The following is a 14,443-nucleotide window of genomic DNA, read 5'->3' as shown; positions in this document are numbered from 1 at the left end:
GAGAGAGAGACTACACATCATTGTGTGTAACCCCTGCACTGTGTTTACACCAGATGTCCCGGTACCGAGAAATACTGTACACATGAACAGAGAATTGCTGCCATTTGTCGCGAAGGTTTTATACCAAATAAAGTGAAGGCAAAACATTGAAATGCTGCCGTCAACGGTTTTCTTTATTTATTATTAAGAGAACCTTTCCTATATGGATGTAGACAATGATTTTATAGTTCTGTAAGATAGTCTTCCCTCTAAGTTGCAATGTAACACAGCTGCTCTCTTTTTCCACATTTCTGTATTCACCTTTAATTGAACATACATGATACATTGTTTTGTTTAGATTGTTTTTGCTCCACTTTTGCTTTGGCAATGTACACTATACTGTACGTATGCTTTCTCATGCCAATGAAGCTCTTTTGAACTGAATTGAGCGAGAGACACACAGAGAGAGAGAGAGAGAGAGAGAGAGAGAGACAGACAGAGCTAATACAGTGTGTTCACTAGGTCAGTGCTGTTAGTGGGTCAAGAGTTAAGTGATAGAAGCGCGCGCACGCGTGTGTGTGTGTGTGTGTGTGTGTGTGTGTGTGTGTGTGTGTGAGAGTGTGCGCGCACCATATTGTAAGGAAACCCTATGTTGTATGGCATTTCATTCATTCATTTGCAATGCACCAGTGAAAAAGAGTGTGCAAGCCCACGGCTCCACACAATTACACGCTTGCACGCACGTGCACGTGCACATGCACATGCGCACACACACACACACGCGCGCGCGCGCGCACACGCACAAACGCGACATTTAAGCTGTCTGGCTTATCTGGAGCAAAAGCTTAGCTCTGGAAATAATTCATAAAGAAAAGAGGAGCTGTTCCCCTGCTGCTGTGCTGAGGTGCATATACAGTAGGTGCATGCTTGTGTGCACAACTAGAGGTGGTGCATACTGTATACTGTATGTGTTATATTTTATTATTTTACTTTGTACAGCACCTTGTAACGGTTGTTTTGAAAGGCGCTCTATACATAAAATTACCTTACCTTACCTAGTGTATAAGTGCATGCATCGTGTGTATAAATAGAGTGTATGTATTGCATATACCAGTATGTGCATATACATGTGTACACAACTATGCATGTGTCATGTGCAAACAGAAGTGTTTATATGCATGCATGCATGGATAAATAGAGGTGGCGATGTACTTTGTGACATTGTTCTTATAAATGTGTCCACTGGTATTATAAATAAGTCCTGAGTGTTCGCGCCCTCACTGGAACAGACGACTTCATTCATTCAACCTTATCTTCAGATCATTTATCCTCACGGCGGCGGTGGCTCTCTCCTAGTCTACACTCTGCTCAGGGGTAGAGTGGCCGGATGGTAACCGCAAGGTTGCCAGTTCAATGTCTCTATGTAAAGCGCCTTGGATAAAGAGGCTATATAAATGCACCATTTACCACTAATGCCTGTCTTTTCATTGGTGGACAGTTCAGAAACCCACCTAGCAACGTCATCAGTGGCAATTCCAAGCTAATGGAAACTATAGCCCTTCTCTTCCAGGAAATGTAGAATGCTGAAATAGAAGCTATTGTTCAAAATGCTTAAAAAAAAAAGAATGAAAATCACACCCTGTGTGAACTTCTGTGAAGTGAGCGATGCCTTTGACAAGTTAATTTCATTAAGGTCTGTAGTCGTTAAATTCATTAAGGTTTGAAGTCGGTCTGTCCCAAATGCACTGTTGGAGCGGTTAGCAGCTAGCACTGCTCAAAAAACATGTTTGAAATGACCAAAAATGCCTACGGATGATGTCACCGGTAGGCACTATAGGGAGGTTTATGAACTGTGCCCAGCTCTCCTCTGAGACACGGAGTGAGTCGACAGAAATGTACCAAATGGGTCCATTTGGTTGCATGTTCATCCTCTCAGATGGTTACATATACAGTACACTCTCAAGAGATACGACTGGATAAAGTACGTTACTCAGACATGCAGAGGGCAGCTCAGAGTTCTGTTTGCATATCTGCTTTTCATATTCAAACCCAACAAACCCAGCATGGGAGAAAGAAATTCCCTTTTAGCACACTCACCAAATCCATTAGGCACACTATAGTGAAAACCCAGGATATAAATGTAGAGTGTAAAAATGGACCCAAGTAAGGATAATAATACCACTCCACTGAACTCCCCCCCCCCCCCCCCATCAGCCAGCCAGTTCCTTCCACTTTGCAAACCAGACATAGCTCATCACCCCAATGCACCTTTCTGTGACGTCAACAACAACCCTGGCAAGACAAACTCCTCACTGTGGCTGAGCAGCCAGCCTGTCGGTCAATTATTTAGTGACGTCGCTCACTCAAAAACAGGACACCGATGGCACTGTCAGGAGGAGACGACGCGTACTTTGAAATGGGCTGAGGTTACGCATCATTGTCACTGTCGGGCAGAAACCTTGTATATCCATATATTTCATATTCTTTAGCTATAGTGTCGATTTTTCTAACATAAACATTAAATGACATTGACAATGAATGCAGAGTTTACGTCATATGTAGACAAGCAAATCGTCTATTTTTATCCTACACAAATTCCCATTGACAATGAATGGATGATGTACCGTACAATGAATGACAATGAATGGATGATGATAAGAGCGCCCCTCACTTCACACGGGTGAGATTTTTCTTTTTTAATGTATTTTCTTCAGAAATGCAATGTGTTGTACTTTGTCGTATGACAACGCTGCACAATGTAGCAAAAAAAAGGCAGCTGATCCACACAAGCTCTGCTGTATTAGTTACTTTAGAACGTTTCTGCCTACAATAACACCATGGGCAGAATAAGGACAGCAGCTTGAGAGTGGTTAAGTGTGTCAGTGGGTTTTATGAATATTTAACCAATGAAAAGAGTTGAGAAGGAGAGATTTGTTTTAGAACAAATGGGACAATAAGTTAACAATTAAAACAGGAGTAACCAGGAGCTCACAGCTTGTGAAAAGATGACTATACAAAATGCAAAAGGTGCTCACACGGATCAAACGAGATCAAGACATAGAAAAAAAAAGAACAACAGACGATGCGGGCACTCAGGAGTAAAAAGAGCCTTTATTTAATTAAAAGGCAACTGCCGTCATGTTTCGACCATGAAAGGTCTTCATTCTCTCAATTCTTCTCCCTGCTGAAGACCTTTCATGGTCGAACCATGTCGGCAGCTGCCTTTTAATTAAATAAAGGCTATTTTACTCCCGAGTTCCCGTATTGTCTGTGTATTCTAGATAACTGGTCTGGTCATGATGCTGTACCCGTGGCATGCATATTCATGTATGTATTCATCAATATATGTTTATGGAGAAGGTATCATAATAAGTGGGATGAAAAAAGTGAAACAGGATGTACGAAAAAGAAAAGAGAAACGAGATCAAAACTCCAATTGGGTGCAAATATTTTGTCTTTTTATGTTATATAAGATGATGTCCGGCAACATGTTTTTGTTTGTGTGGTTTCATGAAAAATGAATACAAAGAAAAATAAAGAAACGCGTGAATAATAACTACACTGGATCGTTGGAACACACAAGGTTGAAGGCTTTTGCTTTTTAGTGTAAAGATTCCCTCGTTGTTATTAGCTGTATATAAACCTTAATGCTTGTCACTCTAGTCTAGAGAAATGGTTCTCAACCAAAGATGTTGTGCCCGGGACTCTCGTACAAGATTTGTGGTGTTAAAATATTTAGAAAACGTCAAAATATGTACCAAGAGTATTTGAAATAGACAATCTATAAGCTCCCAATGTGATGCACACACACATGCTCCATCTACCGTAGTTCACAAAGTTAGGCGTGTGTGTGTGTGTGTGTGTGTGTGTGTGTGTGTGTGTGTGTGAGTGGCTGTACTGACACTACATCATATTTCATATTTCAGAATAGAATAACTGGGACTTATCAGTTGCTACGGTAACTGGAAATAAGGGCTTGCTACATTTGCTAGCCCACACAAACACACACACACACACACACACACACACACACACACACACACACACACACACACACACACACACACACACACACACACACACACACACACACACACACACACACACACACACACACACACACACGTAAACTACCAGCCTTGTTACTACGGAAACCTCTCCCACGCAATCTAGTGAACAAGGCTCCTACGCAGCTACAAGGGCACAACAATAGTCATGTTAACAGCTTCCCAATAGTACCTGTGCTGTCCATTGTATGGAATGATTATACCCTCTTAGCACATCTGCTGTTACATTGCATGGAATGATTACACCTCTATGATGACTGTTGTTGTTACACCACTCCATGACTACAGCCCAGAATACGGGTTCTTCTGGGGGTGCAAACTAAGCAGTTCATCAAACTAAATGGATTTAATAGATGATACAAAACTAAATGTTATGACATAATCCATTAATTGATTCCTATTTTGGGAATGTCATTATAGGCCAAAAGTTTTAAAAGATATATCCATTTGCTTACTTTCCTATGTTTTTCACAAGAGAGAAAAGCATCAGGTCAACATCACACTAGTGTGGTTCAGTCGCCACGACTTTCAGAATATAGTTACTGTATGATCAAACAGCCAATGAAAAAGGTTGTCTGACGGACCTCTGGTTAATGAGGCTGGACAGGACAGGACAGGACAGGCTGATCGTTGTTGCAACAGGAGACAAGACGGTCACAAACGTGAAACCAAACAAACATCACAGGCCCATTCACACACCACTTCCTCAGTGCCGCTTCCTGTCTCGACACTTCTGCTTTCACGGCACAACGTTCAATCTTGAAACAACTTGTTCCACCGACCCCCCCCCCCCCCCCCCAACACACACCAACTGTCAAGTTAAACACTGGAATCACCTGAGTTGTCCCACGCATCCCAACCCATCACAGCGACCTATACAAGCGCGGTGCCGTACCTTTATAGCACTAGCAGCAGTGTGTTGTTTGGCCTTTTGGAAGAAGGAGGTCTTGGCCGTGAAGAAGGTGAAGTCGTCGCTCTCCTCGTCCAGGCTGCAGTATCCGCTGCTCATGCTGTTGCTGCTGGTCATGGAGGGCGTCTCCGCCGTGTTCACGGTCATGGGGGAGAGCTTCAGGGGGCCGGCCTCTGGCACCGGCACGGCACCAGAGAGCAGCACGTCGACAGCTTTAAGCAGCGTGATACTATCACGCTTATGTTCCCCTCGGAGAGAGGCCAGACGACGAGAGAGCCAGACAGACAGAGCCACGGTCACGACGGCACATAAGAAGTTACAGCTCACTGTCCCCCAAGTGTCCGGAGAGTTTCAGGGTCCCTCGGCCGATGCATCCAGGTAGTGCGAGGCCCCGCCGACGAGGGGTGAGACAGGTGAAGGCTGGCTCAGACTCAGGTCTCGGCGATGCCACCGGAGAGGGACCAGGAAATTTGAGAGCGAGCGTGTATGGCGTCACTTCCTCCTGCCGTCTGTCCGTGTGTGTGCGTGGTGGTTAATACACACACATGCGCCTCATATTATGTGCATGTGAACACATACGATGACGCGAATACACACGGCTGAAAAGGAAAAGGCTTTTCAACCTGCCTGCTCACAGCACAAAAGCATCCGACTGTCCAGTTCAAACAAGCACAAATGGGACACACGCCAGCTGTCACAGGGTCAGATTACAGCTGGGTTTCAAGTTAAGCCCTGGTCACCTGAGAGCACCTGCCCATTAACCCACAAACACACATACAAGCTTAAGCGCACACGTGTTCACCGCCACATGTACAGTACACAATAAGATCCTTCTCCTTGTTCTTCTTCACAGTAGAGGGACCAGCTGGTGAGACGTCTATCTGTCGTACACCTTCCTCATCCTCATCCTCACAGCCTCTGCTTGACTCTCTCCTTCGCTGACTGCTGTAGACGTTGTGTGGAAGAGAAGACTTTTTGCGTCTCACTTCTTGTCTTCCTCCTCTGTGTTTGAAATCCTATTGGCTTTGGCAGCACTGCTAGAGACAGATTGCCTCCCACACAGCCTCTCTCTCTCTCTCTCTCCCCCTCTCTCTCTGTATTTGCAGGCGTTTTGTGCACTCTCCCTCACTCTCTCAACCATCTGTGGTTGAGTGTGTTATCAGCCTGCGAGCTCTTTGCTGAGGCGCACAAACCACAAACACTCTCCCCCTCCCTTCTCTCTCTCTCTCTCTCTCTCTCTCTCTTCCTGTGAGCTAGTACTGCACCCTGCAGAGCGCAGCCACTTCCTCTTACAGAGAGAAGCTGAGCAAGCGAGAGGGGGGGGCAAGTGTGTTGCACCAGTGATGAGTGAGAGAGCTCCAGTTTTGATGAGTGAGAGAGCTCCAGTTTTGCATAAGAGCATCTGATTGGCAACGGCGTGGGGGGCTGTATAATAACGGTCAATGTTTAACACTCCACCAGTTAAATGAGGACTCTGGGTTTTTTTGCTGCAGAAAAGCAGAGTGACGTGGCCGGTGCTCTGCTGCTACTGTTGGGTCTCCTGCAGGGTTCTGGTCACTGGTGACTTGACTTCACCATCAGAGTCATGCATATGGATGCGTGTGTCCACCATAGGGACTAACATGCTGCTATACTGAGGCTATGCAAATACAGTATAACGAATGCATTAAGGCAGGGGTCTTCTGCGGGGGGGTGCAGGATCTACAGGGGGTCCCCGGAGATAAGGTCACAGCACGTCTGCGTTCACGTTTGTGAGCTTGTATTTTCAGCGAAGAGGTTTGTTGGTGCAGTATAGGAGAAAAAAAGAGCAGACCAAGTTTACAAAGTATTGTGGGTTTACGTGGTTGAAATGTCTGAAAACACACATTTACGAATCCAATATGAAGTGGCGGTCTCTCTCAGCTAAGGGGTCCTATTGGCCTGAAAGACATTGAAGACACCTGCACTGAGACCACTGTGTGTGTGTGTGTGTGTGTGTGTGCACACACGCACACACGCGCGCATGCGTGTGTATGTGTGTGTTACACACTGTTTGAAACGAGATTAACAGCATATTGTGCGATTGTCCTCTCGGGTTAGAGATGGCCGAGACCCCTAACCTTTTACTAACCCCACTTTGTGCCCTCTGACCCCTGCGACTGCCCCCCCCCCCCACCCATCATCTGAAAGCTGCTAATGTCACGGCTAAGACTGGCTGCAACATAATCTATTTCCATCTATGTGTGTGTGAAAGAGAGAGTGCTTACTGGTACTGTATATGGTATGTTGTAACAGTTTTGTCATCTCGTTAAAACTTATTCCAACACAAATTATGTAATAATCAAGCTCACAACGCGCCACATTGAGACGTAGTTCAAAAGATCCTATATGCACAACACTTGCTCGGCGATTATTACTACATTATAATACATTTTTATCCCACGATTTTGTAACCACATTTTTTCCACCCAGTGCCAATTATCTAATGTAATCCTGGGCTCTATACTCCCTCTGCCAACCTGGGGAGAGCAACAGACTGACCTCCTGCTCCATGCAGGATGCTTTGCGGTTATGAGTCTGAGACAGTCACATATTGTCTGTCACATATTGTGCGTCTGCGTGCCGTTTTGCGTCCATCAGTCAGGGCATGTCAGGTTGAGGTCATCTGAAGAAGACAGATGACCTGCAGCTTTCTTCTTTCTGCCCTCAGATCCATCACTGCGTCCATCATCATGAGAGATGGAAGAGAGCTGGGGGAGAGGTGACAAGCGCTAGCACACTGACCTACACTACACGCCTCCTTTAGTCGATGAAACCCCAGTCCACCTTATTGGGATTGCTGCGTGTGTGACTGTGTGTGTGTGTCTGGGTCTGTGCTTATGGATTGTCCAGTATGTGCGCATGCACGTGTGTGTGTGTGTGTGTGTGTGTGTGTGTGTGTGTGTGTGTGTGTGTGTGTGCGTGCGTGCGCGCGCGCATGAGGTTGTATTATTAGCGAAAGGGGGATCAATTCCTGCTGCGGTGTGCACAAAAAGGCTATTAGAGAAGGAGAGAGAGAGTGCACATATGAGAGAGAGAGAAAGAGAGAGAGAGAGAGAGACAGAGAGAGGGGGAAGACAGAGAGAGGGGGAAGACAGAGGAAGTCCTTAAGGATATACCGGTTCTCATCTCATCAATAGGATCATGGACAGCCATTAGTCAGCCAACAAGGCAGCAGTCACAGGCGATAATCAGAAAGGCATTATCAACTCTCTCTTTTTTTATATGGACATACAGACTTCAGGACAATTCCTTTCAACTGCACAATAAGTAGAACAGAGCTACCATTGCAGTGATAAAGAAGAATCTAGATACTGTGTGGACATAAGTCGAATATATACGGAGGAAAATAATGAGCGGAGTAGGCAGCAGTGTTGTGAAAGAGGCCGTCCAAAATAAGTGATTTAAACAACAGTTGTATCACAGTGGAATATGATTTCCCCACCCCGTCTCTACTACAGACATCTACAGCAGTGGACCCCCAGGGGTCCTTTTTTTTTTTTAAGATTTGCTTTTGGCTTTTCTGCCTTTATTGATAGTATCAAGTGAAGATAGACAGGAGAGAGGGAGAGGGAGAAGGGGAGAGACATGAACGGGACTCGAACACGCGACACGCTGTCAGGCCAAAGCCTATATGTGGCATGCGCCTGGACCACTAGGCCAGCGGGCTCCCCCCAGGGGTCCTTGAGGGGGTCCCAGGGGGTCCCCAGCTAAATGATAGTTTGGAACCAAATGGATCCTTATTGGACTGTAACTCAGAGAGTGTACAAATTGAACCAACTGCAACTCATCACTGTGATGTCACTATGACGACAAGACAAGCAACGCCCACACAGTTCCGTGACAGCCTTGCCCAAATAAGGATCCAAGTACACTGATCAGTGATATTACTGTATAGGTAACCGTTGTTTTGGCAGTTTTGTGCCAATCAATTTGATTGATTGACATAAAAAGGTACCTGTCAGCTGAAACATTCAATGCAATACTTTGTTTACAATTTTAATTAACTATTTTCAGGCGAGTAGATCTAACTATTTTTTGGTGGGTATAGATCTTGTTGAGTTGGCCATTTTAAATGCAGCCCTCAAGTTGCAGCGTTCAAGACAAGTAAAACAAAGTGTGGCCACCCCTGTTCTAGAGGCTACAGGAATACCAGCAATGAGTATAGTAGGCAGGTATAGAAGTGTCTATTTGTATGTCTCTAAATGTTTTGATGAATTGAACAATGTGGACCCTGTTGTAAACAAGTGTAATGCTTAATTGGGTCGTCCACTCACAGTTAACAGTCTTTGTATTGAGTTTGTGCTTAAAATGTACTGTAAATTCTACAAACTGTTAATAAATATTTCAATCAATCAATCAAAAAGGCTGTGTACTACGGCTATTAGGCCGCGAGGAGATGAGAGAGCTGAACATTACAGTTCTTAAAATTCATAATCAAATCAAATCCAGAGTGTATGGGTCTATTTTTTATACTCTCAGTTACATACAGAGTAACACTATTATGAATGTTACTGTGTGGAGACTGGAGACTACTACTATACACAGCAGAGCGAAGCTCAGAGCTGTCCATTGTTTCCCGGAGTGAAAAACCCTACTTCTAAGTGGATGGGAGCTAATTAGTCCAGTGCTCAGCTGCTATGATTGAAGCCTAGGAAACTAGGACAGCAGCTTCTGTCTCTTTCTCTCTCTATTGCTAATGAAATGAAAGGGAAAAAAAAGAAAACAAGCCTAATATGTTAACGGGGGAAAAGCAGAGTGAACCATACAGAGAGGGTGAGGGGAGAGTAGTAGGCAGAGCAGAGAGCACTGAAGAGTGAAGGATATTAATGGGGAAGCATTGGGGGGGGGCCCAAGCTAATTTGAGTCAGTCAGCGAATCTGCCGGAGGGACATTCTGTTAACCAAAAAGAAAACGAGTGAATAAATGCATGCACAAGTAGGCAGGAGAGGAAGTGGAAAAATAACCGGCAGAGAACCCAAAAAGAGCTGTTATGTAACAGACGGGTGCGAGACATACCGACACTGTATCCCCACATAGGCCAGTAAGACTTGCAATAGGGTATAGGGCGCAGCCTATCTCCTGTTTCTGTAGCGTGAGGCAGATTGATGTACAAGTACAGTACACCCCCTGGAGATGACAGGTATGTCACAGGGACGTTTGGGTGCCATTTAGTCTTTGGCATGACGTGGCCAGCGATTGAACCCCCAACCTCTCAGTCTCAGGGCACACACGCTAACCACAAAGCCACTGAGCTGGACCCGCCAATGCCAATGTCAAATTGGGGCGGCGGTGGCTCAGGGGTAGAGTGGCTGGATGGTAACTGCAAGGTTGCCAGTTCGAACCCGGGCTCCCCCAGAGTTAGTGTCGAAGTGTCCTTGAGCAAGACTCTGAACCCTAATTGCTCCTGATGTGCTGGTTGGTGCTTTGCATGTTTTCCGCCGCCATCGGTGTGTGAATGTGTGCGTGAATGTAATGCACAATCTATGTAAAGCACCTTGGATAAAGGCGCTATATAAATGCACCATTTACCATCCCACATTCACCCGGCGGCCATTTTGCTATTACGTTGCAAATCGTGAAGATAATAAGTGTGTTGTGTCTTGTCAAGCCACATTTTGAGAGGAGTGCTTATTTTGGTTCACTCAATGACCTTATAAATCATGCATATAATGCAAGGCTTGCACATAATATGCATGACTTTTTAAATCTTGATAACAAAGTAGGTGTGCTTTGCCTGCACTGAGCAGCCGATGGGCTCGCAAACGCATGTCGATGAGCACGACATCCAAATTGGCAAGCAGTGGTTGACGGAACAGGTTTAAGCAAAACAAGTGGTTCCCACTGCACATCTCAGCTGGGTAAGCCGTTTCCTGTTCCTCAAATATTTAGAAAAAGTGACGGAAGGGGAAACCTTTGAGAGCAAGATATGAGGAAAGATAATCGAAAAATCGTTCAAGCTGACCTCTTAGACACGCAAGTGCTAATGGCACTGAAAGTATAAGGTGTGGCTGAAGCATCTCGGCAAGTACTGCTTTAGGATTGATACTCTTTACCTGGTTCAACTGGTTCAACAGACTTTATCATTATAGTGTTCAGAATCCTCACCTTGTGTTGAGGGCCCGTGGAGCGGTGGCTTCTGGGAGATGGAGTTCCCCTGGGCTCACTGTCCCTCTGGTTGCAGTCCAGCTGAACCCGGCTCTCACACTCCAGGTGGCAGGTGTAACTGCAGTCTGACGGACAGAGAAATGCAACCAATCAGACTTGTGCACAAATGAGGAACAACCAATCGGTGAAAAGCAACTCAATTGCACACCACACCGTTCAAGTTTCTACCGTCCTGTTACACTCCTTTGGGTGCAGAGATGTTATCTATGTCAGTGGTTCCCAAAGTGGGGTCCGGGGATCCCCAGGGGTCCTTGAAGGAGTTCCAGGGGGTCCCCCAGGCCCCAGCTAAATGATAGTTTGGAACCAAATAGACCCTTATGGCTCTGTAACTCTGAGAGTGTACAAAATCAGGGTTAAATTAACATTGATTTTACAATATAAATTGGGGGTCCCAGAGATAGAAATTCCATTCAATGGGGGTCCGTAGACTAATGCATGTCAAACTGGGGGTCCTTGAAATTAAACGGGTTGAGAATCACTGCTAGAGCCGTAAAAATCTGCTCTTATGGGGGTCCTTGGCATATCTTTTCAAATGGGGGTCCGCGGGCTAATTGGTGTCAATTTGGGGGTCCTTGATCTATGTGTCACACACTAGAGCCACAGCCACTTTACAGCCACATCAAGCCAGCTCCACCTAGTGGTTGCTGAGAGACTCACAGCTCACAGGCTACACAGTCCAAACAGCCAATGTAGTGTATGTGTGTGTTGACTGTGTTCTTGCATTACTATACTTAAATGTCCCAACGAGTATGGTAGATTGGTGGCACTTGAAAAATATACATTGTGAAGATCATTTTCCTGGTCCTCACAAGAAAAATCGTTGTTTTATAATGATAACATATTTTTTACATAAGGCTTTATAATTAGGAAAAGATATCAGGCTGGGGTTACGATTAGAGATTTCGAGGTTCCGTTTAGGGGTTCAGGTTTAGGTTTAAGGTTTAGCACTTAGTACAAAAAATAGACAATAACATATCAAAAAACAAAAATACAATGCAAGGAAGGGAAGAAGCCAGCTAAAATACAACACATCAAATTAGAATAGACATTAACTTAATAGCATGGCTGCGTGTGAATATGGTGAATAGTGCACACTCCTTGGGGTGTTATTTTGTCACTGTATATTTGTGTAATTTTTACATATGTGAAATGTGTACTCTGCATTTACCCATCCTATAACTACTAGAAGCAGTTTATGTCAAGATGCAACAACCATCTAAACACATCTTTGGGATTATCAATCAATTACAAGACACTAAATCCACTAGGTGGCACTGCTGTACTTTGTACCTGGCATGTACCTTGCACTTGCATTATAGTAGATATTTCCTTTAGTACCATATATTATTCAGGTAGCTGTCATATTCTGTTCATTCTTCAACCTTTAACCCATTTTGACCTGAGATCAGATAAAAAAAATGTCTTCTACATCCTGACAGATTTCTGAAAAAGCCATGTTTCTATGTCAGTCGTTCTTCGATTTTTCAAAAATAGCAGACCTACAAGCTCGTAGCGCGCCACCTTTATTGTGTGCTGGCTGTTCTCTCACTTAATTGTTTTTATTTTCACAGAGCACACGTCTGTATACTGTAAATTCTGTATATCCATTTGGTTGTTTTTACTCTTTTATTTATTTTACCCGTTTACTTTTGTACCCTTTATTTGAGCTTAATAGTATTATATTGTTATCACAGTCTGCAGAGCATGTCACACCAACAGTTCACTGCTCCACGTAGCATGCTTAAGGGACAAACAGAAACGGAGCCTTTCAACCCAAAAAGGTCTGAGTGATCTCCAATGCAATCCTCTCTACAGCAGGGAAAGAGCGGTCCAGTTTAGAATAGTTCATGGGTATTTTCCCCAAAACGTCCCAAAGTAAGCATCTTTGTTCTTTTAGCAGGAACCACACATGACATTTCTTGGTCTGTTTATGCTCTGTGTAGTTTATTGTGGCCTCACTCTGGGACCATATTCCCCCCCCTGAAATACAACACAATCCTCCAACTGCTCTAGTAGTCTCTCAAGTCTTCTTTTCCCGGAAAGATAGCCATCTACACGCTCACACGACGAGTCACCATTGCAACGCGGTGAGCTTATATAGGTTGGCTATTGTGGACGGCCGTGTACTGTAACACTGAAGAATAAAAACTGGGCTAAAGTGGTTAAAAAACATGAGAAAGAAAGGGCTTGGATCCAGACAAACAGACAGATGGGGAAACTATGAGTCACGCCTCTGTTTGTGGCTTTATAAAGAGGAAAGCACACTGTGATCTATGTCAGTTCATTTAAATTCAACACTATTAAAAAAAAATACGTGGACGGCCCCTTATTCTTAAAATAAGAAATATGTCAAGCTCTGAGGAAGACCTACATCGGTCGAAACTGGTAGGCGGTCTTGTGTCTTTCTTTTCCTTCCTCTTTACAGATATTTCGTTGGCTTTTCTGCCTTTATTTGGATAGTTGTACAGTGGAAAGCGACAGTAAATAGGGAGAGAGAAACTAGGAGTGACACGCTCAAAGGTCACCGACGCCGGGCTCGGGAATCAAACCTGCAACGCGATGTCATGCTGCATTAGAGCCTATTACACTACACTGCCTATAGGGGCTTCTGTTCAGCTATATCCTTAAAAAAGGTCCAGTGATCTTTTTCAGTAAGGCTTATACAGTATTGAAAAGAAATATAGGTTACATAGCTGTAGCCACCATAACCCTAATCCTGACGTCTGTGCACGCGCGTGGGTGTGTGCGTGCATGTGTGTGTGTCCATAACAGAGGGACGCCACCGATTGCCCTTGTACTCACTCAGCAACCAGCATGGTAACCAAGGCAACAAGCCCATGCAGTCCCGATGTCGAGCTCAAACTGTACGTGCTTCAATATGCAGCCATTTAATGACAATCGTATAGCCTAATAAACTTTATTTTTCGCACTGCGCTTTTCCAAACAAGGTTACGAAAGTGCTTTACAGTACAAGATGAAGAAAAAAAAAACAACAGGAAAGCAATTAGCCTAAACATAAGCTAAAAAGACGATAGTCTGTGAGCTAAAGGGAGACTAAAAGAATGTATTGGATAAATAAGTACTACGACATGGGCTTTGCATGAAAGTAGGTAGTCCCATGAGTGATTCAAAAGTTGATACTGACTTATTGTGAGTGTTTCAAAGCTATACAGGGCCCTGGCTGCAAGGGCCTGATCACCCATACAGAAAAGGCCTGATCACCCAGGGGCCCAGGCCACAAGGGCCGGATCACCCAGAATAATGAGGTGTGTTTTGGGAACAACAACCACCACCATGAGGG

At 44.5% G+C, this 14,443-nt stretch overlaps 1 protein-coding gene across 1 annotated transcript in view; it reads right to left on the bottom strand.

The window, feature by feature from the left end:
- Positions 1-14,443, bottom strand: part of rassf5 (Ras association domain family member 5) — a 54,974-nt gene that overhangs the window by 11,002 nt on the left and 29,529 nt on the right. The window contains exon 2 of the mRNA XM_083772136.1: positions 11,083-11,207. Within this exon, the coding sequence (XP_083628262.1) occupies positions 11,083-11,207 (125 nt within the window). The remainder of the gene's footprint in view (positions 1-11,082; positions 11,208-14,443) is intronic.

This window comes from Protomyctophum parallelum, assembly GCF_964188405.1.
Source record: "Protomyctophum parallelum genome assembly, chromosome: 8".
Classification (NCBI taxonomy): Eukaryota; Metazoa; Chordata; class Actinopteri; order Myctophiformes; family Myctophidae; genus Protomyctophum; species Protomyctophum parallelum.
The sequence above is the reverse complement of the archived record's forward strand: the minus strand, read 5'-3'. Positions and strand labels throughout refer to the sequence as shown.